The sequence below is a fragment of the Cervus canadensis genome, chromosome 4, assembly GCF_019320065.1.
Source record: "Cervus canadensis isolate Bull #8, Minnesota chromosome 4, ASM1932006v1, whole genome shotgun sequence".
NCBI lineage: Eukaryota > Metazoa > Chordata > Mammalia > Artiodactyla > Cervidae > Cervus > Cervus canadensis.
The window spans coordinates 43,002,861-43,026,169 of record NC_057389.1 but is presented as its reverse complement, the minus strand read 5'-3'; the positions used below and the strand labels follow the sequence as shown (position 1 = coordinate 43,026,169).

The 23,309-nt window shown below is 39.1% G+C and overlaps 2 protein-coding genes and 1 non-coding gene across 5 annotated transcripts in view; 2 read left to right on the top strand and 1 right to left on the bottom strand.

Annotated features, from left to right (window-relative positions):
* The window catches only part of GEMIN5 (gem nuclear organelle associated protein 5), a 42,170-nt gene extending 30,886 nt beyond the window's left edge, over positions 1-11,284 (bottom strand). For both annotated transcript variants that reach the window (XM_043464876.1, XM_043464877.1), the window contains exons 1-9: positions 11,031-11,284; positions 9,997-10,157; positions 8,993-9,174; positions 6,061-6,212; positions 5,735-5,854; positions 5,480-5,612; positions 4,297-4,462; positions 3,215-3,427; positions 2,318-2,403 (exon numbers count right to left, since the gene is read on the bottom strand). In XM_043464876.1, coding sequence (XP_043320811.1) covers positions 2,318-2,403; positions 3,215-3,427; positions 4,297-4,462; positions 5,480-5,612; positions 5,735-5,854; positions 6,061-6,212; positions 8,993-9,174; positions 9,997-10,157; positions 11,031-11,196 — 1,379 coding nt within the window. In that variant the 5' untranslated portion in view covers positions 11,197-11,284. The remainder of the gene's footprint in view (positions 1-2,317; positions 2,404-3,214; positions 3,428-4,296; positions 4,463-5,479; positions 5,613-5,734; positions 5,855-6,060; positions 6,213-8,992; positions 9,175-9,996; positions 10,158-11,030) is intronic.
* Positions 11,285-13,144: 1,860 nt separating this feature from the next.
* On the top strand, positions 13,145-13,251 carry LOC122441048. Its single transcript, XR_006269193.1, has one exon. It is a non-coding gene; the product is annotated as a U6 spliceosomal RNA (small nuclear RNA).
* Positions 13,252-15,586: 2,335 nt separating this feature from the next.
* The window catches only part of MRPL22 (mitochondrial ribosomal protein L22), a 41,620-nt gene continuing 33,897 nt past the window's right edge, over positions 15,587-23,309 (top strand). The window contains exons 1-2 of one of the 2 annotated variants that reach the window (XM_043464879.1): positions 15,587-15,808; positions 15,889-15,931. In XM_043464879.1, coding sequence (XP_043320814.1) covers positions 15,643-15,808; positions 15,889-15,931 — 209 coding nt within the window. In that variant the 5' untranslated portion in view covers positions 15,587-15,642. The remainder of the gene's footprint in view (positions 15,809-15,888; positions 15,932-23,309) is intronic. The other variant, XM_043464878.1, reaches the window with a different exon arrangement.

Below are 23,309 nucleotides of genomic sequence, written 5' to 3'. Positions count from 1 at the left end.
AGCCTGGTGGGCTACAGTCCATAGGGTTGCAAAAAGTCAGATGTGACTTAGTGATTAAATAATAAACAACAAGTTATACACAAGTACCTAAAGAATTGGCACATGAAAAGGTTAGTTCTACAGTATAATGAATGATTCTCACGTAGGTGCAAATGACCTAGAACAGGAGTAGGCAAACTTTTTCTGTAAAGGGCCAGGTAGTCAGTGCTTCAAACTTTGTGAGTCAAGCAGTTTTTTTGTCACAATCCATCCACTTTGCTGTGTAGCACGCAAGCAGCCTCAGATAAGATGTAATGAAACGAGTGTGGCAGAGCTCTAATAAAACTCTACTTATGGACAGAGAAACGTGAGTTTTACTTACTTTTCACACTTTGTGAAATATTCTTGATTCTTTTTCATTGATTTTTAAAAGATATAGCTATTCTTAACTCATGGGCTTCTCTGGTGGCTCAGACGATAAAAGAATCCGCCTGCAATGCAGGAGACCTGGGTTTGATCCCTAGGTTGGGAAATCCCTTGGAGGAGGAAATGGCAACCCACTCCAGTATTCTTGCCTGGGAAATCCCACGGTCAGAGGAGCCTGGCAGGCTACAGTTCATGGGATCGCAAAGAGTTGGACACGACTGAGCAACTAAACACTTTCTTAGCTCATGGGCCACAGTACTCTAATCCCTGGCCTAGAACAGTGCTGTCCAATAAAGTAGCCCTTAGCCAGATATGGCCCTTGAGCACTGGCAATGTGGCACATGTGACTAGGAACTTAATTTTATTTAATTTTAATTACTTTAAGCATAAGTAGCCACACGTGGCCAGTGGCTACCAAACTGAACAGTGCAGGTGTGGAATCTAATTAAGAACTCAGAATAGCTGTGTCCAACAGATTTATACTGTGAGCCAAAAATACAAGCCCCGTCTGCAACTTAAAGCTTTCTAGTAGCCATGTTAACAGAAGTATCAGAAACAAGGGAAATTCAATTTTAGGAATTAGCTCAGTATGTAAAAAGTGTTACCTTTTAAAATATAATTAAAATAAATAATTATTGAGGCATCTCACATTCTTCTTTTTTGAGCTCTCAGGTGCGTTCTACACTCAGCACACTTCAGTAGCCACCTGTGACTAAAGACACAGTGCTGTTCTAGAAGGTTTACAGGCAATACAGGGAAGACAAGGAAAATAGGAAATACAGGAAGGAGTGAAATGAGTTACAAGTCACCACAAAGAATTAACTAGACAAGTCCAAAATGTAGAATATGCTAGAAAACAACTTATCTGGAATCTTCAAATTGAAAAGGCAATGTTATGGAAAGAAGTGGGGGACTATTCTATAATAAGAGACTAAAGAGACATAAAAAAATACAATATGTGACCCCTGATTGAAAAAAGGTTTAAAAAAAAATTGCTAGAAAAACATTTTTGGCTCAACTAAGGAAATTTGTATGCACACAGGATATTACATCATATTATAGATTACTGCTAATTTTTGTTAAGTGTACCAAAAGTATGGCAAAATGTTAACAAGTGGTAATTCAAGATGGAACATACAGAGATGTTCTTTATTCTAAGCTTTTAACATTCTTGAAAGTGAAAGTGTTGGTCGCTCAGTTGTGTCTGACTCTTTGTGACCCCATGGACTGCAGCCCGCCAGGCTCCTCTGTCCATGGAATTCTACACTCAACAATACTGGAGTGGTAGCCATTTCCTTCTCCAGGGGATCTTCCCAACCAGGGATCAAACCCGGGCCTCCCACATTGCAGGCAGATTCTTTATGGTCTGAGCCACCAGGGAAGCCCACATAAATGGCAGTCGCTCAGTTGTGTCTGACTCTTTGCGACCCTTTAGACTAGTCCACCATGCTTCTCTGTCCACGGAATTCTCCAGGAAAGAATACTATAGTGGGTAGCCATTCTGTTTTCCAGGGGATCTTCCCAATTCAGGGATCAAACCTGGGTCTCCTGCATTGCAAGCAGAGTGTTTACCATCTGAGCCACCAGGGAAGCCCCTATGTATAACTTAACATTCTTGGATGCCTGAAAACTTTAGTAAAAAAATTGTTGAGGGAAAACAAAAGCAAATGTTTTCCTGAAAAAAAAAAAAAACTTCAGTGGTGTTCACAGGTCAGATGGGCTAAACCATCACTATCACCTGAAAAAATGTTTTAAAAATAAAATTCTGAGTTCTAAGCCCCAGTCGCAGAGTCAGAATCTTAAAGATGCTTTCCGGTCTTACTATGATAAATAAACATCTGGGTCTATGAACTCAAAGTGAACTCACTAACATTTTGGTCAATGGGCTAAATAAGGATCATCTATTTCTTACTTGTTGGAGTAGGTGTCATACAATCCCACTTTTCCATCGTCAGTTCCAAAAGCTAAGCAGCCTTCCTTGGTCGGGTGCCAGCACAGCTACAAAGAAATATAAAGAGAGGGGCACTGTTAAGGGACTCATTAGGTTATACTTCAGCGTTCAACTGGAAAAATTTCTTGCTCTTGGTGTCTTCTAATTTTAAAAGTAACAAATTCTCATTATTTAAAAGAGAAATAATATTAAAAATAAAGTCACCTGTAATTTCACCATCCAAAACACCCCCTGCCAGTTCTGTATCTTTCTAGAAATTTTTTGTGAGTAAACTTTATATATAGTTGAAAAGCAAAAATAGGATCAAATGTTTAAATGATGTGCGTGACACACTGTTGGGCAGGGAGTAAAAGATTCCAGAACAATTTAGAAAATATGATTCTATTATTAATTAACAAAGCTTGGAAAGATACATCAACAGTGCTTTGGACTATGGAAGCGGGAGAATGGAGTCAAGGGTGGAAAAGAAAACATTTTGCTTTCTACACTTCTGTACTGTGGGTTTTTTTAAGTCACAAACATTATTATTCCCCATGTGGTTATATTATAATTTAATGTACCTCCTATGAACACATGCACATCCAGGTTATTTTAAATTTTCTACTATTAGAAAACAGGGTGACTTGAATAAAAATGTAATTTTACAAACAAAGCCAAATTTCTGAATTAGAAGGTAATGTGTTTGGTTAGGGAGGATTAGGGAGGATCCCTGTGCTTTCCCTGTTTCAAATTGCATCAAAAATACTCTTGAAGAAGTGTGAATTCCTGGTAGAGTTCATTTGTGTGGACAGGTATTCTCTAAGAGAGAGTTAGTTATTTGCAAACAGTGCATGGCAAGCTCAGAGAAAGCATCCTTACCGCTGTAACCTTGGACTTGACACCTTGCCAAAAAATTTTCATATCATAGTTGTTCTTTATGGAGAGTGTATTCCATACGCGGATCATGCCGTCCCCAACACCTATCGCCAAGCAGCCTGTGTCCACAGGAGAGAAAGCCAGACTGTAGGCAAACCCACCGAGGGAAGGCAGGGTCCAGCAGCACTCCAGAGTGGCCATGTCCCAACATTTTACCTGAAAAGGTCAAGGGTTAGGGTCTTTATGAAGATCAGAGAAACAGGAAAAACAATCAACATTTCAGACAGAATGGGCTCAATGAGTGCAGCAGGAGAATGTAACTTAACTATTCCAGTAGGAATTAGAAAAAAAAAAAAGCAGTAAATTACAGGGCTCAAAGGGATCTTGGAATACATTTATTCCCTAAGATGCCAAGTGAATTGAAGGCATACAATACACTAGAACTCAGGCTTCCTATTTCCGAGTCCACTGGCCTTTCCACAATATTACAGCATTGATAATCTCATTTGGTAAACTAAAAAAAAAAAAAAAAAAGTAAAGAAAGAAAAAAGATGACGATTGTCCCAGGGCAGTGGAAGAATCAGAGTTTATCTCAAAAAGCAAAATATATTACCATAGCCATTGGAAGAGGAGTGCTAAGTTTTTAATCTTCACTTGACTTCACAGTGACTTGGGAGAAAACAAACTCTATCAAACAAACTTTGCTTATTGCAAAACACTAAGGTTACTTAGATAAAGCCAATTCTGTCTTACAGAGACTGCCAAGAGCAGATGATTCTGCTACCTAAACTATAGTTAAGGATATTTTAAAGCTAAACCATGATGACCTCTCACATCCTTCCATGCACACATCTCTTCCTTATTGTATCTGCTTTAACAAAAAGACATCTTGGTTGTTCCTCCCCTTCCCCTTACTTCTCTACTGCTAATGTATTTAATGCCAATCAGAAACAGTAACTTTGAAATTGGAACCTGGGGGTGAGGTGAGGTGTGAGAACTGATGATAGCTTAAAGAAGTCCTCTAATCCTATCCAAGTCATAAATCACCACTATACAGTGTTGAATGCAAAATAAGCTGTTCTTACATCTCTGTCCATTGATATGGAAAGCAGCAGCTGTTTGTCATCTTCAGTTTCCAGAGGACATAAATTAAACACAATCCTTGAATGATTTTGCCCTTCTGATGAACCACTAAGGAGGGTATATTTCCGTCTCCAAGACAGAGTGAGATCCCACAGAAGCAGTTCACCTCTGTGAAGGAAAAACAAGTAGCAGTTCTCTTTCATGAACAATCTGAAAACAAGTGGTTTTGGGCTAGAGTGTGGGCCCTCAGCTGCAAAATACTTTCTGTTCATTGTTCTTTTAAGGAGAGACAAATTACATATTCTAAGACAGATGCAAAAACAAAAGAAAACTATTGCCTATGGCGAGGAGAACCAAGCAGAGAAGGCAGAGGTGGAAAGGGAGCTCTGGAGTTTGCTGGTGGTCCAGTGGTTAGGACTTAGTGCTTTCACTGCAGTTGCCTGATTTGATCAGGGAACTGAGATCCTGCAAGCTACGTGGTGTGGCTAAAATTTTTTAAATGGAGCTTTATTATATCCTTTCATCCTTTTTGAACCATGCAAATGTACTAGACTACCTTCTGAACAGATTTTCCTAACAGCTTTAATTATAAAATGCCATAATTTGTATAACCACAAAGGCTTTAAGACATATGTCTGCTCTGGAGCAGTGAGGGGAGTAGCATTATGACTAACACTTTGGGAGGTTCCTATATGCTTTACCTGTATTACCTCATTTAAAAGCAGGGACACTGTTAAATTCACTTGTCATCTCAAGCAACTAGAAATAGGTGCTCAATAAATTTTGCTTAATGAATGGTCATAATCATCCTAAGAGAAAGGAAACACTATAACCGCCCCTTTATTCATGTGAAGTCACTGAAGCTCAGAAAAGTGAAGGATCTTGCTTATGATCAGCTGATAAGTAACGGACTGATTCTGAAATCTGCTTGACTTCAGAGTCCATGCTTAACAAGCAGGCTGTACTTATTTGATCTTTTCATAACTCTTATTAGACAGCACTGGTATTAACTCCATGACTTTTCCATTACAAATGGCCCATCATAACATAAACCTTAGCCACTGCTGTCTCCATCTTCTGTGTCTAGAAAGAGAAGCCTAGGAATTCCTGAGACTAGAGAGGAAAACAAAATGTGTCAGAGAGCATGACATCCCGCCCCCCCGCAAAAAAAAAAAAAAACCTTACCCAAAACAGCTGGATACCAGCTGAGTTGGCTGATCCTTGGGCCAATGGAGTGTCAACCAAAGGCGCTCTTTAACAGTTGGGTCTACACCCCCTCCTCTTCTTTTAAGAAAGGGCAGTTTCAAAGTCATCACCCCTGCAGATGAAAAGAAGTTCCATGGACAGTCAAGACACACACTCAGGATAACAAGGCAGTAAAAAAGCTTTTACTAGATTGACAGAGGTTATATCACAAAGAAAATGTCGAATTAGTCTTACCTCGGCCTCTAGAGCAGCTCCAGATCCGAATGGTCTGGTCTTTGCTCCCAGTGGCTAAGTAGCAGCCTTTTGTTACTGCAGTTTGTGCTATAACTTTCCCATTGGGAATTTCAGGTTCTTCTATGATAGAGATGGTAATTTTGTTTTTAATTTGCATTAAAAATGCACTCATTAAATAAAAAACGAGTCTGCAAGGGTTCCTGTAACTATCATTTTCATAGATTTGATCTGTAAAATCTAGTTTTAAATGTAATTCAAATGACACTATTCTACCCACTTGGTTCTTTGGGTCTAAAGAGTACTGAACCCTCTTAAATCATCTCTACCTGAATTTTCCTCTTGATTTATGGATAAACAGTCTTCACCCGACAGGGGACACCAGGCTATGGAATGGATCTCATCATCATGTCCTCGAAGCCTGTGCATAACTTCTCCTTTCTTGCTGATGTCAATTATAACCACTATGCCATCCTTGTAGCTAAAAAACAAGGTCAGAAATATTGCTGAAAAATACAGTCTTTCTAGGAAACATTTTGGCTTAGGAGTTATTGTTTATTTCTAAAAGTTAAGTGCATGGGCCGGGGGTGGGGGTCGGAGGAGGAAAGAGAGCAAGCAATAATTTTATTCTGTCCTTTTTCCAAAGTATACTTATTTCATATTTTGATCAAATGATCAAATTCCTGGTACTATGGTATACTATACATGTTGCCCAGCATGAAGGTTGACAGCACAGCATGCTTGTGCTCAAGGGAAACATTAAAGAAAAATAGTCCTGAAAGGGGCCAGCAGTCTCCCTAATTGGAAATGAATTTGTCCTAATATACTAAAAATATCTTTTTACTTTTACAAGTAATCTTACTTTTCTAACAAAAGCTGCAGAATTCTAACCTGTAGATCTGAGTATTTCAAGACTGTCATTTTTTTTAATTTAGAAGAAATTGAGAAACTCTAATAGTTTTTTTTCTTTAAATGATGAAGTATTTCAGACCCAATAAAGAAATATCTACTCTCTAGCTTAAGGAAAAAAAAAAAAACTTTGCAGTACAGTTGAAATCCTCTGTATATCTCATCCCAATCAAATTTCTCCCCCTCTCTTCCACAGAGGTAAACTGCTATTCCTGAATCTTGTGTTGTATTAGTTCTAGACTTTCTTTGTATATATTCCTAAATGAGATACAAAATTACTTTGTACATTTAAAAGCTTCATATAAATGGTAACATGTCTATTTTTCTGTAGCTTGTTTTTTCCACTCATTCTTTTTGTGAGTCATCCATGTTGACACATGTAACTGTAGTCCCTGATCAGTCATTTATACTATTATACAGTACTCCACTGTATGAATATACTTCAAGTTTAGTTACTCATTTTCCTTTTGAAAGGCTCTCACTTTTTTTTTTTACTATTATAAACATAAAATGCTATTAATAATCTTATTATTATAAGATTATACATATATAATAAACTTAATTAATAATCTTATCACACACTTAAGACAGTTTCAAGTTTGATGCCTAGTAACAGAACTGCCAGAATGTTAGTCACATTTTTGCTTTACTAGAAAGTGCAAAATTGCTCTCCAAAGTGGGCATACCTGTTTACATTTCCTATACATTAGATAATCCTACAGCTTTCTCTTTTTATTAAAAAAATTTTTTCCCAATTACAACTTTATTATTATTACAAAAAAAATCATAGAATATATCAAATCTTTGAAGATACAGACTTTGAAAACCATCAAGTTATATAACCTAACAGACATGTGATCAAGCTATTTTGCAATTTCAATCAAGACTTCAGGGACTAATCACTATTTTGGAGAACATTTAAAAACAAATCATTCTGATTCAATCCTGTTTGACTGTTTGAAAGACTCACCTCTTCCTGTGAATTTCTGCTCATCTGTCAAGGTCAGTTTGATTTACCATTCTCTGACCCCTGCCTACCACCCTTTCTGCTCCGTCTCTTGTACCCTTACCACAATGCTCCCATTTCATGGAGACCTCTGATCACAGACCCCTTCCATTTTCAGTGTTACTCACCCACACCTGTCTTCCTGTTCATGCCCGCATGATGGATTCATTATAATCACTCCTTAAATAAAATCCTCATCTCCTTTGTTCCCCCTTTTCTCAGGGTATTTACTCTACAAAACCCCAAACCTGGCTGACTCTCAATCAGTTTGAGTAGTTTGCTTAAAATTCACGATTATGATCCTCGGCTTGGCACTCAACCAGGAACAGGGGACCTGCAGTTTCCCTCAGAAAGTTCATTTTCCTGTTCTCTGAGATGACTTTTCATACCTTCTTCCTGCATCCAGCTCCTGCCCCACTCTGAACTTGACTTGTGCCTCACAAAAAATCAGAAGTCATCAGAATGAAACACCCTTCTCTTCCAAGCAGATCTGTGAAACTACTTACACCTATTTCCACATTCTCAGTTGGTTCCTTTTACTTGTGATCTGGAGCCAATTCCCTCTTGACTTCTCATTATCACTCCTGTATTCATCACTGTTCACTCCTGCAATAGACTCCCCTTCTTCTGCCTCATTTACATCAGCATAGAAACATGCCTTTGTTATCTTCCATTTAATGCTCCCTTGACCCCCATATACCTCCTCTGGCTTCATGTCTACATGTACATTGTTGCAACAGACTTTGTGGAAAAGTTTTCATGTGTATCTACCCCACCTCCAGGTCTCTTGAATTCTCTCCTGTTGAACTTTCTCCTCTTAGATTCTTGTGCTTATGTCTCATCTCTAAACTAGACAGAATGGACATCTTTGAAAGAGAAGTAAATGGAGCATTAAGGGAGAGGGGACCGCCTACTGAGGCAGCTCATGTGAAGACACCTTGATCACAGGGGAGACGGATCCCAATGCCACACTGCTTTCCCAATTGAGTGGAAGAGCTGAGAATCAGAGCAGAGCTGAGTCATTTGACACTATGGGAATAAATGTTATTAATATAACCAAGGGTTATGTACAGAGGAGTAAAAGAGGACATTTCTGACATTTGGAGATTCACTGAAGAAATCAGGTATGAAGAATGAGGAAAGTACAGTATCACAGAAACCAAGGAAACAAAAATACAGTGAGGACCTGGAGGTCACAGGAATAATGATACCAGGGGTGCAGGGAGAGTGGGTAATACCTGTAAATGGCTTCCCTTGAGGAATAAAGGGATAGGAAAAGGTAAAGAAAATACAAAATAACATCATAAACAAAAATAAATTATTAGTGCAGATGGCACAGTACTTACCCAATGGCTACTAAATCTTCATGATGAGGCGAGCAAGTAAGACAGAAAATTGTCCTGGGTTCTATAAAGAGGTGCTGGCTGTCATTTCTGTTAAGCCAGTAACAGAAAACTACTCCTTTTTCATCTCCAGATACTACCAGATCCTTTACTCGAGGAGACCAATGCAATGCTGATATGGTGTGCTTTAAAACAAAGGAAAGATGTATTTGCTTCTCATTTGTTATTGCTTAATTTTTACTTAGTTTTTAATCTGTATAATGCTAGGTATATTATAGGTACTTAATAAATACTGTTAGGACCACCCATATAGCAAGATTATATTATAATCAAATGATAGGAGAATTCAGGCTAAGAACGATTAAATTTTTTCTTCCTTTGTAGATTAATGCAAAATTCTTCCTAAGATTAACTGAGTTCTTTTCTACATTTTCTAGGTAGGTATATCAATTAACCATCTAGTTTCGAAATAAGCTTCACTCACAGTTTATATCAGGAATCTTTTTCGTGTAAAGAGCCAGAGAGTAAATATTTTAGATTGTGTGGGCCATACTGTCTCTGTTTTAACTCTCAATTCTGCCATTGTAGCCTGCAAGCAGCAATAGTCAAAAACTGTAGGCAATACTAAGATGAACAGCTGTGATTGTATTCCAGTGAAACAAGCTGCAAAAGCAGGCAGCAGTGCAGTTTGTTGACCTCTGATTTATATGTATCTCCTTCCAAAAAATTTTTGCAGTACCTTTACAATATACACCTTCTGATCTAATGAACAAACACAATTATAAAAGTTTACCTTATATATAATATAAATTTTATTTATATATTTATAATTATATAATATATACATTTTAAGTTATATTTAATTATTTATATATATATATATATATATTTATATATATATATATAAGTTAACCTAGCACAGAGGAGCTAGCAAAACTATACTTGAAGCAAGAGAACCCTGACACAGATATATATGAATAGTCTGAGAAACAAGTAAGCTATGGTACCTGATGGAGTGCATGTTCCGTCACAACTGTTTTTGTCTCTACATCCCAGATTTTCACAGTCCCATCATCAGAGCTGGTGGCGCAGAGATTGTATTGACCCGGGTGATGACAAAACGTGAAGCCAGACACCTTTTCCGTGTGTCCCACCAACTCGCCTATGACTTCAAGCAAAACCAGGCTGCAGGTTAAAGAGCTATCTAAGATTCCTGCCAGAATCTTTTTTTTTTTTTCCAAATTTGGGGCCATGGTTTATTTCTTGGGAAAAATTCAGGCAAGAATTAATTTTATGATACTCCCCAAAGTCACCTGACAATCTTTTTTTTTTTTTCCCTGCCAGAATCTTAACTGTTGTTGGTGACTGCGGCCTCACTTATTCCATGGAATAACAAAAATATCCAGAAACCCACAATTAGAAACCTCAAGTGCAGATATTGGCTGTGCCATCTGACTTCATCGTTTTATTTCCTTGGTACTCAGTCTTTTTAACTGTAAAATACGTTCATATCGCTTGATGTGCCTAGTTCTCAGGCTGAGGAGCAGCTCCAATGAAGAATATAAAAGGGATTTGTATTTAGATCTGGCTAGAAGTCTTTTAGAAAAGAAGTATCTGGCATGCCGTATCCCAAGGCATAACCAAAACCTAGCTGGAGCCTGGAAGCATTCAGCTCAAGTCGTTTATCTTAGAGAAGTGAGTATCATATATTTGCAGGATCTCGCTTACGGCCTGGAGCTGTAGAAAGCGAGGCCTAGGTGTTATAAATACCTGGAAAGACACATGGATAACTTTTTAGTAAGCCAGCGGATGCACGCTGAGAAAGCCAGGAGGCGGGACCGCTCAGACACAGCGTGGTGTAGAGCTCAGGCTTGGTGACCCGGACACGACTCAGTTTAGACGACTGTGAATAGACCCTTCTCTCTGCCCGAGCCTCAGTTTCCCCATCTATGGCGGGGTGAGGTGGCTAGTCACGCCCTCTCGGCGCCCCCGGGGAACGCAGTTAGTGCAGGTAGGTTGGGGTCAAGAAGTGGGGACTTACTTCGAAATGGGGGCGTCCCTGGGATCGCGTCCGCGCCCGGGCCCACGCGGACAAGGAAGACCGAAGTCCGCGCCGCGAAGCCGAAGAGGCCCCCGGGCACGGCATCACTGCATCGGGAGCAGTACCAGTTAGGGGAGGGCGGTAACGTGCGCGGTTCCTGTCCCATAATCACTGGCAACCAGGGATGATGGAAGCAACCACTGGAGCAGACCGTTCGTAGCTCCACGCTGGAGCCGGGAAGGGGGCGGGGTTGACTCGGAGCCCCGCCTTCTCGGCCCGCCGCTACGGCGCGCGCGAAGGTCCAAACCTCACGGCGCGCTCGACTCCTGACGCCTCGAGCCTGGGACAGGCGGGGCCCCGGGGTGAAGTTGGCTTCCCAGACCCTCGGGGTCTGGTACCGCTGCAGCCTAGCTAGCCAGAGGTTGTGCTGTGTGCTTAGTCGCTCAGTCGTGTCCGACTCTTTGCGACCGCATGTACTGTGCAGTCCGCCAGGCTCCTCTGTCCATTGAATTCTCCAGGCAAGAATACTGGAGTGGCTTGTCAAGCCCCCCTCCAGGGGATCTTCCCAACTCAGGAATCCAACCTAGGTTTCTCGCATTGCAGGCGGATTCTTTACCGTCTGAGCCACCAAGGAAGCCCAGTCCAGAGGTTAGGTATTCTCATTAACGACAGCAAAGAAAGTTAATTAAGAGGTTAGACTGATGGAGTCACCTCCCCGCCCTTCTGGTTTATTCTCTGCCGTGCTAGCTCTGGAGATGCTTTTATAGTATCTACAAGAAGCCAACTAGCAAAAAGGTAAAAATTCTGATCAGAAATCAAAAACAAGGGTTTTCTAACTGGGTGGAAATTCTAGCTCTGGGTTTTGATACTCAAGGAGAAGCAGAATAGAGTAACTCTCTTCTGATGTGATTAAGTACCAACTCTATGAAGGGACTGTATGTGTTAAGTGCTGTGGAGGAAAAAGAACCAGTTTCCTTTCACCTCAAACGGCCTAAAATGCTCCGTTTATGCACTTACTCTTCTTCGTATTGCTTGTTTGCATTGGGTATCTCGAACTCTTGAATATGTAGCAAAGGAAACTTGAACTATCTATGCTACTGAAGAGAAGTTTTTTTATATATATAATATATTATATATAATACATATATATAGTAATATATATAATTACTATATATAAAAATATATAGTTATATATATAATATACATATATATATATATATATATATATATATAATTAACTTACTTATTTGGATGTGGGTAGGAACACTAAACTTTGGTGGCACCGAAGCCTAGATGGTTTTTAGCCACTGTTGTTTTTACCAGTTATTATCTGAGAGATTTTGGCCTATTATAAATTTTTTTCCCCATCGATTGGCCAGTGTTTTTGCCAGTTATTATGTGAGAGACTTTAACCTATTATAAATATTTTTCCCTAGGTTGACCACTGTTTTTACCAGTTATTATCTCAGGGACTTTAACCTGTCATAAATCTTTTTTCTCAGCTGAAGAAGTAAGATCACGATCCAGATCTAGTTGGGTTGGATCTAGCTGTGAGGATTACATGAGATTTAGTGAAATGTCTGCTGGATATATATGGTAGCTAGTGCATGCTGGATATTAACTCTTAACTCTTGGAGGTAAACCTGAAGATTAGTATCATACTTAGTATTTGAACCGTTTTTTCCTTATTTTTATTTATTTATTGAAGTGTAGTTGATTCACAATATTTATTTCAAGTATATAACAGTGATTCACAATTTTTGAAGATTAACTCCACAATCTTCACGACCCAGATAATCACGATGGTGTGATCACTCACCTAGAGCCAGACATCCTGGAATGTGAAGTCAAGTGGGCCTTAGGAAGCGTCACTACGAACAAAGCTAGTGGAGGTGATGGAATTCCAGTTGAGCTATTTCAAATCCCAAAAGATGATTCTGTGAGAGTGCTGCACTCAGTATGCTAGCAAATTTGGAAAACTCAGCAGTGGCCACAGGACTGGAAAAGGTCAGTTTCCATTCCAATCCCAAAGAAAGGCAATGTCAAAGAATGCTCAAACTACCACACAATTACACTCATCTCACATGCTAGTAATGTTCAAAATTCTCTAAGCTGTGCTCGCTTCAGCAGCACATATACTAAAATTGGAACGATACAGAGAAGATTAGCATGGCCCCTGTGCAAGGATGACACGCAAATTCGTGAAGCGTTCCATTTTTTTTAGCCAGGACATGGAAGCAACCTAGATGCCCATCAGCAGACGAATGGATAAGAAAGCTATGATACATATACACAATGGAATATTACTCAGCCATTAGAAAGAATACATTTGAATCAGTTCTAATGAGATGGATAAAACTGGAGTCCATTATACACAGTAAAGTAAGCCAGAAAGATAAACACCAATACAGTATACTAACGCATATATATGGAATTTAGAAAGATGGTAATGATAACGCTATATGCAAGACAGAAAAAGAGACACAGATTATAGAACAGACTTTTGGACTCTATGGGAGAAGGTGAGGGTGGGATGATCTGAGAGAACAGCATCAAAACATGTATACTATCAAGTGTGAAACAGGTCACCAGTCCAGGTTGGATGCATGAGACAAGTGCTTGGGGCTGGTGCACTGGGATGACCCAGAGGGATGGGATGAAGAAGGAGGTGGGAGGGGGGTTCAGGATGGGGAACACATGTAAATCCATGGCTGATTCATGTCAATGTATGGCAAGAAACACTACAATATTGTAAAGTAATTAGCCTCCAACTAATAAAAATAAATGAAAAAAAAATTCACTAAGCCAGGCTTCAACAGTATGTGAACCGTGACCTTCCATATGTTCAAGCTGGTTTTAGAAAAGGCAGGGGAACAGAGATCAAATTGCCAACATCTGCTGGATCATTGAAAAAGCAAGAGAGTTCCAGAAAAACATCCATTCTGCTTTATTGACTATGCCAAAACCTTTGACTGTGTGGATCACAATAAACTGTGGAAAATTCTGAAAGAGATGGGAATACCAGACCACCTGACCTGCCTCTTGAGAAACCTGTATGCAGGTCAGGAAGCAACAGTTAGAACTGGACATGGAATAACAGACTGGTTCCAAATAGGAAAAGGAGTATGTCAAGGCTGTATATTGTCACCCTGCTTATTTAACTTATATGCAGAGTACATCATAAAAAACACTGGGCTAGATGAAGCAAAAACTGGAATCAAGATTGCTGGGAGAAATATCAATAACCTCAGATATGCAAATGACAGCACCCTTGTGGCAGAAAGTGAAGAAGAACGAAAGAGCCTCTTGATGAAAGTGAAAGAGGAGAGTGAAAAAATTGGCTTAAAGCTCCACATCCAGAAAACTAAGATCATGGCATCCGATCCCATCACTTCATGGCAAATAGATGGAGAAACAGTGGAAACAGTGGCAGACTATTTTTTTTGGCTCCACAATCACTGCAGATGGTGACTGCGGCCATGAAATTCAAAGATGCTTACTCCTTGGAAGGAAGTTTATGACCAACCTAGACAACATACTAAAAAGCAGAGACATTACTTTGCCAACAAATGTCTGTCTAGTCATGGCTATGGTTTTTCCAGTAGTCTTGTATGAATGTGAGAGTTGGACTATAAAGAAAGCTGAGCACCAAAGAATTGATGCCTTTGAACTGTGGTGTTGGAGAAAACTCTTGAGAGTCCCTTGGACTGCAAGGAGATCCAACCAGTCCATCCTAAAGGAAATCAGTCCTAAATATTCATAGGAAGGACTGATGCTGAAGCTGAAACTCCAGTACTTTGGCCACCTGATGCGAAGATGACTCCTTGGAAAAGACCCTGATGCTTGGAAGAATTGAGGGCGGGAGGAGAAGGGGACGACAGAGGATGAGATGGTTGGATGGCATCACCCACTCAATGGACATGAGTTTGAGCAAACTCTGGGAGTTGATGATGAACAGGGAGACCTGGCCGTGCTGCAGTCCATGGGGTCGCAAAGGGTCGGACACGACTGAACCCAACTGAAAGTTATTATAAAATATTGGCTGTATTTCCTGTGCTGTACAATATATCCTTGTGGCTTATTTTATACAAAATGGGCTTCCCTGGTGGCTCAAGCGGTAAAGAATCTGCCTGCAATGCAGGAGACCTGGGTTCGATCCCTGGGTTGAGAAGATCCCCGTGGAGAAGGGAATGGCAACCCACTCCACTATTTTTGCCTGGAAAATTACATAGACAGAGGAGCCTGGCAGGCTACAGTCCATGGGGTTGCAAAGAGTCCGATACCACTGAGTGACTAGCACTTTGATACTTTGAGTTCTTAAAAAGGACTTTCATACAATCTCTAGTGTTCTTTACAAGCCTGTGCCCTAGCGATACTTATTTTTGTTTTGAGAAAACTGAAATCCTCCCAGGTTAGTTGGCTTGGTTCACGGTCTATTTTCCTAATACTTTCACACCATTTGTGAGGCTTCGCAGTTTTTCTGGATCCCGACGAATTTTCGGAAGCTCGCTAGACTTTGGCCCTCATTGAGTAATCCATTCCGAAGCAAGGCTGACGGGACCCCATCTTAAGCACCCGCCCCTTGTTGACGGTTTCCAAGAGAACACGGCGAATGAAGGTGCGGCTCGGTATCGCTATAAGAAGGGGAAAAAACAAAAAACCCAACAAAACCCAAATCCGGAGAATTGCGCATGCGTTTTGCGCACAAGGCGTTCTGAACTCAAAGGCTTCCGTAGACAGAGGGAGAAAGATGGCGGCGGTTATACTGGAACGATTGGGTAAGATTTCTTGATGATTAAGTGGTGGAAGAAGGGAGGGAGGTGGGAATCTGAATTAACGATTTGTGTTGATATTGCAGGTGCGTTATGGGTGCAGAATCTCAGGGGGAAGCTGGCCTTGGGGTAAGTGTCGCCTCGGAGTTGCGGAAGGGTCCCGGCCTCAATCCAGTTCAGTTCAGTCGCTCAGTCGTGTCCGACTCTCTGCGACCCCGTGGACTGCAGCACGCCAGGCTTCCCTGTCCATCACTAAACTCCCGGAGTTTACTCAGACTCATCTCCATTGAGTCGGTGATGCCATCCAGCCGTCTTATCCTCTTGAGAGCTTAAGTGCCAGGCTCTGCTTTAGACCCTGAGGGTGGCGAACGGTACACCAGAATCTCAGCTTTGCCACCCCGTTTGTTTTACCCCCGTATTGCATAGCCCTGCGGGGAAGAGGATTATCAATGAGAGATAAATGCCTTTTCTGGATACTTCCTAGATTCTCCCACCAAGTTGGGAGCATATTTTTCTAGTTATCTAATTATCTGCCTATATGGGCAGTGATTGTATTGTAGATAGCTGCAGTTTACATCGTGTCTGACATTGTGTTAAAATCTCTAGGCGCATTATCTCATTCTTAACCACATCCTACATAGTGTAGGTACTGCTATACCCATTTTTTCAGACAAGAAAATTGAAGCCCCCAATGTAAAATAGGGACTTGTGTTCAAGGTTACAGTTACAGAATTTCGAAGCTTTATACTGTACTTTTTAGAGCATTCTTTGACCTCAGGATAAAGTGTTCCTTAAGGCTAGGGAATGAATTTTAGTCAGTACTGGTAAGAGGCTTTCTCTGCCCCCTTCTCATTGTCTTTCTAATGTAGTACAGCTATTGCTATGTGGAGGTTGATAATCTGATTGTAAATTTTCTGATTGATACATTTGCTAACATTAATTTTGGTGTAGTTCATAGGTTTTGGACATATCTGATAAGTTGTGAATCCATATTTTAACAGTTTGATTTTGGAAAAGTTACTTATTTTTCCTAAGCTTCAGTTTTGTGATATGAGAGGATTATTAGTGCCTACTTAATAGATTTTTAAATTAGGATTAAATGAAATAATGTTTATAAAGTGTTTTATGCAGTGCATGGCGTATAATAGTGCCACCCTAAATCTTAGCTGCCATTAGTGTTTTTATCATTATAAACTATTACTTAGTTCGTATTATACCTAGCTTTGTTTTAGGTTCTTGGCTTAAGGGATGAAGAGGTGGCTGAAGAAGAAAATAAGTACTGGTACTTAGGATTTGTCTTCACTTTGCTTTCGTAGATTATTTTTCATCACTCTACCCTCAGCCATGCTGATTTCCTTACTTTTTCTGTTTATGCTGTGCCTTTACATATTTCTTGGCTTTTTCATGCTGTGCCCTCCCTTTCTGTTAGTAACAGTAGCCCTCAAAGCCCTTCTCCATTTCTTCTGATAATGCACTTCTCTGGGAGAAAGGGTGCTGCTCCAGTTGGTCAGATTGAGAAAAAATGTGAAGATAAATTTTTCTGTGAGTAAAGGCAGTGGGGAAATCGTAAACAAAACAATCCAGCAGTTCTCATTATTCAAATCCTTGTTTAAATGTTTCTGTTTCATGATCTCACTAAAAATGAAAGAAATGGGAACTTCCTTGGTGGCCTAGCAGTTAGGACTCCGCACTCCCATTGCAGGGGACCGAGGTTCAATTCCTGGTCAGAGAACTAGGTCCCACATGCCAAAACTAAAAGATCTTGCACACTGCAATGAATATCCCACATGCTGCAACTAAGATTCAGTGCAGCCAAATAAATAAAAAATAAATATTAAAAAAAAATGAAGTCAGTTTCTTCTTTCTCTTAGCATATGTTTCTTAAATAATGGCTTCATATATATATATGTGTGTGTGTGTGTATATATATATATATATATATGTCTTTGTCCTTTCCTATCTAATATATCCTGGTCAGTTGGGGCAACTCTTGTTTCACTTTGTAGCTCCAGGGTAGGGTCTTGCACAAAGTGAATATTTTGTTTATTCTGGTTGATTTAAATTGTCCCACACTGACTTGTATTGGGAGCCTCTGAGCAAGTAACTAAAGCACTTTGGCTTCAGTCTTTTCATCTGTGTAACACAGGAAGGTTGGATTTTGCTAGGTAATCTCTTTCTAGCTTTGAAGTTACATAATTAATGAATCCCCATTTTGGACTTTATAGTGGGGAAATGACCACATGAAAACTAAATAGAAAAGGTATAACTGATAATAATCCAGTGGTTGGAAACCTCATTGCATACCAAATGCCAGACAGATAATAGAAATGAACTGTAGAGACGTGGTGGTTGTAAAAAGAGAGAGTGGTAGGGTTTGTGGCAGTCAGTTGAATGCATCTCCTCCTGTAAAGACACTGAACTGGATTTAAAAATGATGCTCACCAAATACTTTTCTACAGGTTATATTTGGTAGCAGATAGGCAATTTCCAGCCTTTAAGTTTTAAGTCTCCCATTTTAGTGATGCATGCATTTGGGAAGTTTTGTGACTTACTGAAGGTTACATGGCAAATCTAGGATCTAAACAAAAAATTCTCTGGCTTAAAATGGTGCTGTATCACACATGGGAGGGACACGAGTGATGAGCCCTTAAAGGTTTTATCAGGGGAGTCTTTCTGGAAGAGGTGATGTTAAAGTTTAAAGAGTGAAGAGTATGGTTTGGTGTTTTAAAAATAGAAGAGCCAGTGTAAAAGTTTGAAGGCAATAGTTACTAAGGTGTGCATACGTTAAAATTCTCCACAAGAAAAACCGAGTTGGAAATACTATGAATCAGCAATTTGGTGGAAATACAGCATTGTGATATATTTGAAAAACCCTGGACTACAGGTGATAGAACTGGATTTCAGGTTTCTGACAGGCACAAGTGTTGTGGCCTTCGGTCATTTGCTTAACTTCTCTTGAGATTCAGTTTCAGTTTTTCCTCATATCAAAGAATGAGGATAATATTTAACTTCAAGGATGGTTGTGAGAATTAAGACTTAATACGTAAAATATCTTATAGTGCATGGCACTGTGAAAATGTTGTGTTGGAGATGATACTGCTGTAAAGTTGTTTGAGAGGAATCATATTTGATGCTAGAATCAATCAGTGGGTACTCAACACTCTTAGATGAGGTTACCTACTTCACCCATCAGCCCTACTTTTTTTAAAAAAAATTTTTTTTTCCCTCTTTGTTTTTTATTTTTTTAATTATTAAAGTATGATAACACACTTACAGGAGACTTGGAAAATACAGAAAAGAGTTGCATATAGTTCCATTATTTATTACAATTATTTTTTAAGTAGATAAATTAAGAGTTTTACTTAGAGCTTCAATATCAAATGCTCAAAAATTAATGGAATGAATATACAGAAAAGTAGAAGGATATAGTAGACCTGAAAAGAACCATAAACTGATTCAACATAATTAAGATTTATACAATTTTCACACAACAGTAGGATAAAAATTCTATTCAAGTTCCCATAGACTAAGTTAGGAGACTCTGGATCATATTCAGGGACATAAAACAAGGTGCAAATATTTTATGGTCTAAAGGTATTGAAGTCATACAGAGTCTGTTCTCCTATCACTGTGGAATTATGTTAGAAATCAATATCAAAAGATATTTGAAAATAACCCACATATTTTCAAGTGCAGTGTCACCCTTACCAAGGGAAACTGTCTCTTGTTTTTAATGTATCTATGCTGTTGCTGTTCTGATTGCTATGACCAGCAGATTCTACAACCATGTCTATTTGTGCTCTTTTAATCTTAACCTATGACCTGAGGGGGTTGTGATTCCTTGCCCTTTAGGTTAGTGGTTCTTAAATTTGAGTCACAAACTTCTTTGAGAGTCTGATGAAAGCCACAAAACATGTTCCCAGAAAAATGCATATAGTATTCATAGTTTGAGTTGTAACTTCATCATCCTTAGTGTAGGAATCTTTGCATTGGGACATGATAAGTAAACAAAAGCACAATGATGATACACAATTATGTATATAACTACACAGTGATGATTAGTGGTATGGGCAGCGGCCCTTCTATTAAAGGATGAAATATTTCCCTCAGTTTATTTTGAAAAATTTCAATTCTGTAGGAAAGTTTAAAGAATATTACCATGTCCTTCAGCTGGACTCATCAGCTGAACTCATAATTTTAGCTGTCTATAAATATATATGCTTTTTTTCCCCTGAATCATTTGAAAGTGAATTGTACACAGTATGGTACTTTGAAAGTGAAGTCACTCAGTCGTGTCCGACTCTTTGTGACCCATGGACTGTAGTCGGCCAGGCTCCTCCATCCATGGGATTTTCCAGGCAAGAATACTGGACTGGGTTGCCATTTCCTTCTCCAGGGGATCTTCCTGACTCAGGAATCAAACCCGGATCTCCTGCATTACAGGCAGACTCTTTATCATCTGAGCCACCAGGGAATCCCATATGGTACTTTACTCCTTAAACAATTCAGGTTGTATTTCCGAAAAGTGACAAAGGTCCCACGAATCACAAACTATGATTGAAATGGTACAGTTTAATTATCTTTGCTTTTAATATTTTAGTTAAAAGGAGTCAAATAGAAGTCAAGTGTATGTTGGCATTTACTTTTTTTTTTTCATTTATTTTTATTAGTTGGAGGCTAATTACTTTACAATATTGTAGTGGGTTTCATCATAGATCGACATGAATCAGCCATAGATTTACATGTATTCCGCATCCCGATCCGCCCTCCCACCTCCCTCTCTACCCGATCCCTCTGGCATTTACTTTTGAACAAAGAAAAATTGACCATTATTGGAGGCTTGACAATAAGCCCTAAAATGGCCATGCACTAAAACTTATAGATGGAAATTTTCAGTGCTGTAACATTTATATTTGTTTAGTGAGTCTCTTGTTTATGTGACACTTTACTCCTTTCAAAGCACTCTCAAGACCCTTCCTTCTTTTTTTTAAATTTTTAATTGAAGGATATTTGCTTTACAATGTTGTGTTCGTTTCTGCTGTCAGGACTCTTCTTTCAATTAGGGTTTGTATCTTATTGAAGTCTTACCTGTAGATCTTTGTAGAAGCTTTACTTGAAAGATTTTTGTGTCAGTTTCCTAGGGCTGCTGTGACAAATTATCACAAACTGGGTGACTTAAAACAATGGAAATTTATTATCCTATAGTTCTGGAGGCCAGAATCCCCAAATCAAGCTATCAGCAGGGTTGCACGCCCGCTGGAGGCTGTAGGGAGAATTCATTCCTTGCCTCTCTTCAGCTTCTTGCTCTGTCTTAACCTCACCTTTGCCTCGGTTTGCCTGCTTCAAAACTTTCTCTGCATCTTTCTCATTAGGAAAGATGAAATTACATTTAGGACTGAACAAGATAATCCAGGATAAGCTGCTCCTCTCTAGATCCCTAACTTAATTGCCTCCTTTTCCACAAAAAGTATTATTCACAGATTCTGGGAGTGAGAATGCAGTCATATTTTGGGGATCATTGTTCAGCCCACTACATTCAGTTTCAAAAGAGGTCTGTGACATCATCTTCAGGTCTTTTTTTTTTCCATAATGATGCCGTGTAAGTCTCACTTTTACTTCTGCTATGTCTTTAACTTGGAGTGCTCTTGTACTAGGTTTCTGAGTGTGGAAGTCTACTTTCTTCAACACTCAGTCCCAACTCCTTAAAGCCATCCTGATTACCCCGGCCCTTCTGTTGCTTTTTCTGATATTTTAATGCCTATTGCACAGTATGGTTAATTTTTTATCTCTTTAACTGAATTTTAAGTCACTTGACAGGAAATATGTTTTATGTCTCTTTGCATCCCCATCACCTGAAACAGTACCTGTAGTACCCTGTCCTTATTAATTTGTCAATAAGTGTAAGTTGAACTATCAGCCTGAGTAGATGCAAGTTATAGTCTGAAAGATTGCTGGAAACTGAGATCCTGGTTTTTCCATTCCAGTGCCAAGGAGGAATCCTAATGGCAAATTAAGTATAGGTACAGATTTCCAGCTTTATGCAATGGACCAGCTTGCACTGATTATCCAAATTCTTTTAAGTATTCTAACTATTCCTTAGGAAACAAGGAGAAGCTCTGTGTACCTTTGTTACTGACTAGAACATGACTGTTATTACTCTGAATGATACAGTAGGGATCTGAAAGAGTTAGTGCCTTATTTTCAAATGATTATTGACACCAGAGACTTCCACTAGCTTCTCTGAGGGAATGTGTTACATCTGTGAAATAGGAAGTTAAACAAGAATATATTTATAAATTTTGTGATTTTTTTTTTTCCCCTCAGATTCTTTTTAAAAAAAATTATTCTGCTAAAAATTGTGACTTTTTTATTTGTTCTTATCCACCTCTAGAGTGAGCCAGCCTCCCCCAATATATATGTATAAATAAAAATATAAAATAATTAGTAAAATATAAAATAATTAGTAATTATATCATGAAAAATAAAAGTAAGTGGAGTTGGGAAGGAATGAAACTTAAATAGTTGCTTTGGGGCTCTACTAGCTTACCCCAAGAGTTTACAGATTGAAGATCTGTTTGATGAGTCAGGCCTGCAAATATGTTTTGTATGTTATATTGTATTTTAAAACTTTTAAAAAAAAATCACCATTTAAAAACTGGTGACTTTCTCATGAAAATCTAGCTTTTTAGATTCTGTTATGCATAGCAAGACATGGCAGCAATTTCTAGAGCAGAAGAGTTTATCACTCTTTGGATGGTGGATATTCTTCAGTTTTCCTCATTTTCCAACCATGTGTAAAATTTTCGCTTGGGTACTTACACTCAGCCCTCTTGTTTGTATTATCCTGGCTGTCTCCTATATTCTCTAATTCTTTCTGTTGATACAAATATGTATTTAGTGCCTGCCACATGCCAAGCTATTCTAGCACTGGGAATTTTGTAGTGAACAAAAAGCATAATCACTGCCCTTATGGAGTGTACAATCTAGCGAGGGAGGCAAATAGTAAGTAAAATATAGAATATATTAGAAAGTGACAGCTACGTAGGATAAAATGAAAGCAGAGCATGGGAGTGGAACGTGTGTGTGTGTGTATGAGAGGGAGATTGCAGTTTCAGGTAGGAAAGACCTCTTTAAGAAGATAACATTTGCATAAAGATCTGAAAGAAACCAGGGAGCAAACTCTTAAGCCATGCTATCTGAGTGAAGAACATTTTAGACAGATGGAACATAAATGCAGAGGCCCAGAGAAGGAAACATGCCTAGTGTATGAGAGGATGAGAGGAGGAAGAACAGAGTAGATGAGATCAGAAGAAGGAATAGGAGATCATGTAGAGCCTTATGGGTCATTGGAAGTACTTTGGTTTTTAGTCTAAGTGAGATGAGAAACCATTGGTGGGTTTTCAGTGTAAGAATAACATGACTGAAATGGGTGATTCTTTGTTGAGAACAAACCATAGTGGGGACGAGGAGCAAAAGACCATTGGGTATTTCAAGATAAAGATTATTG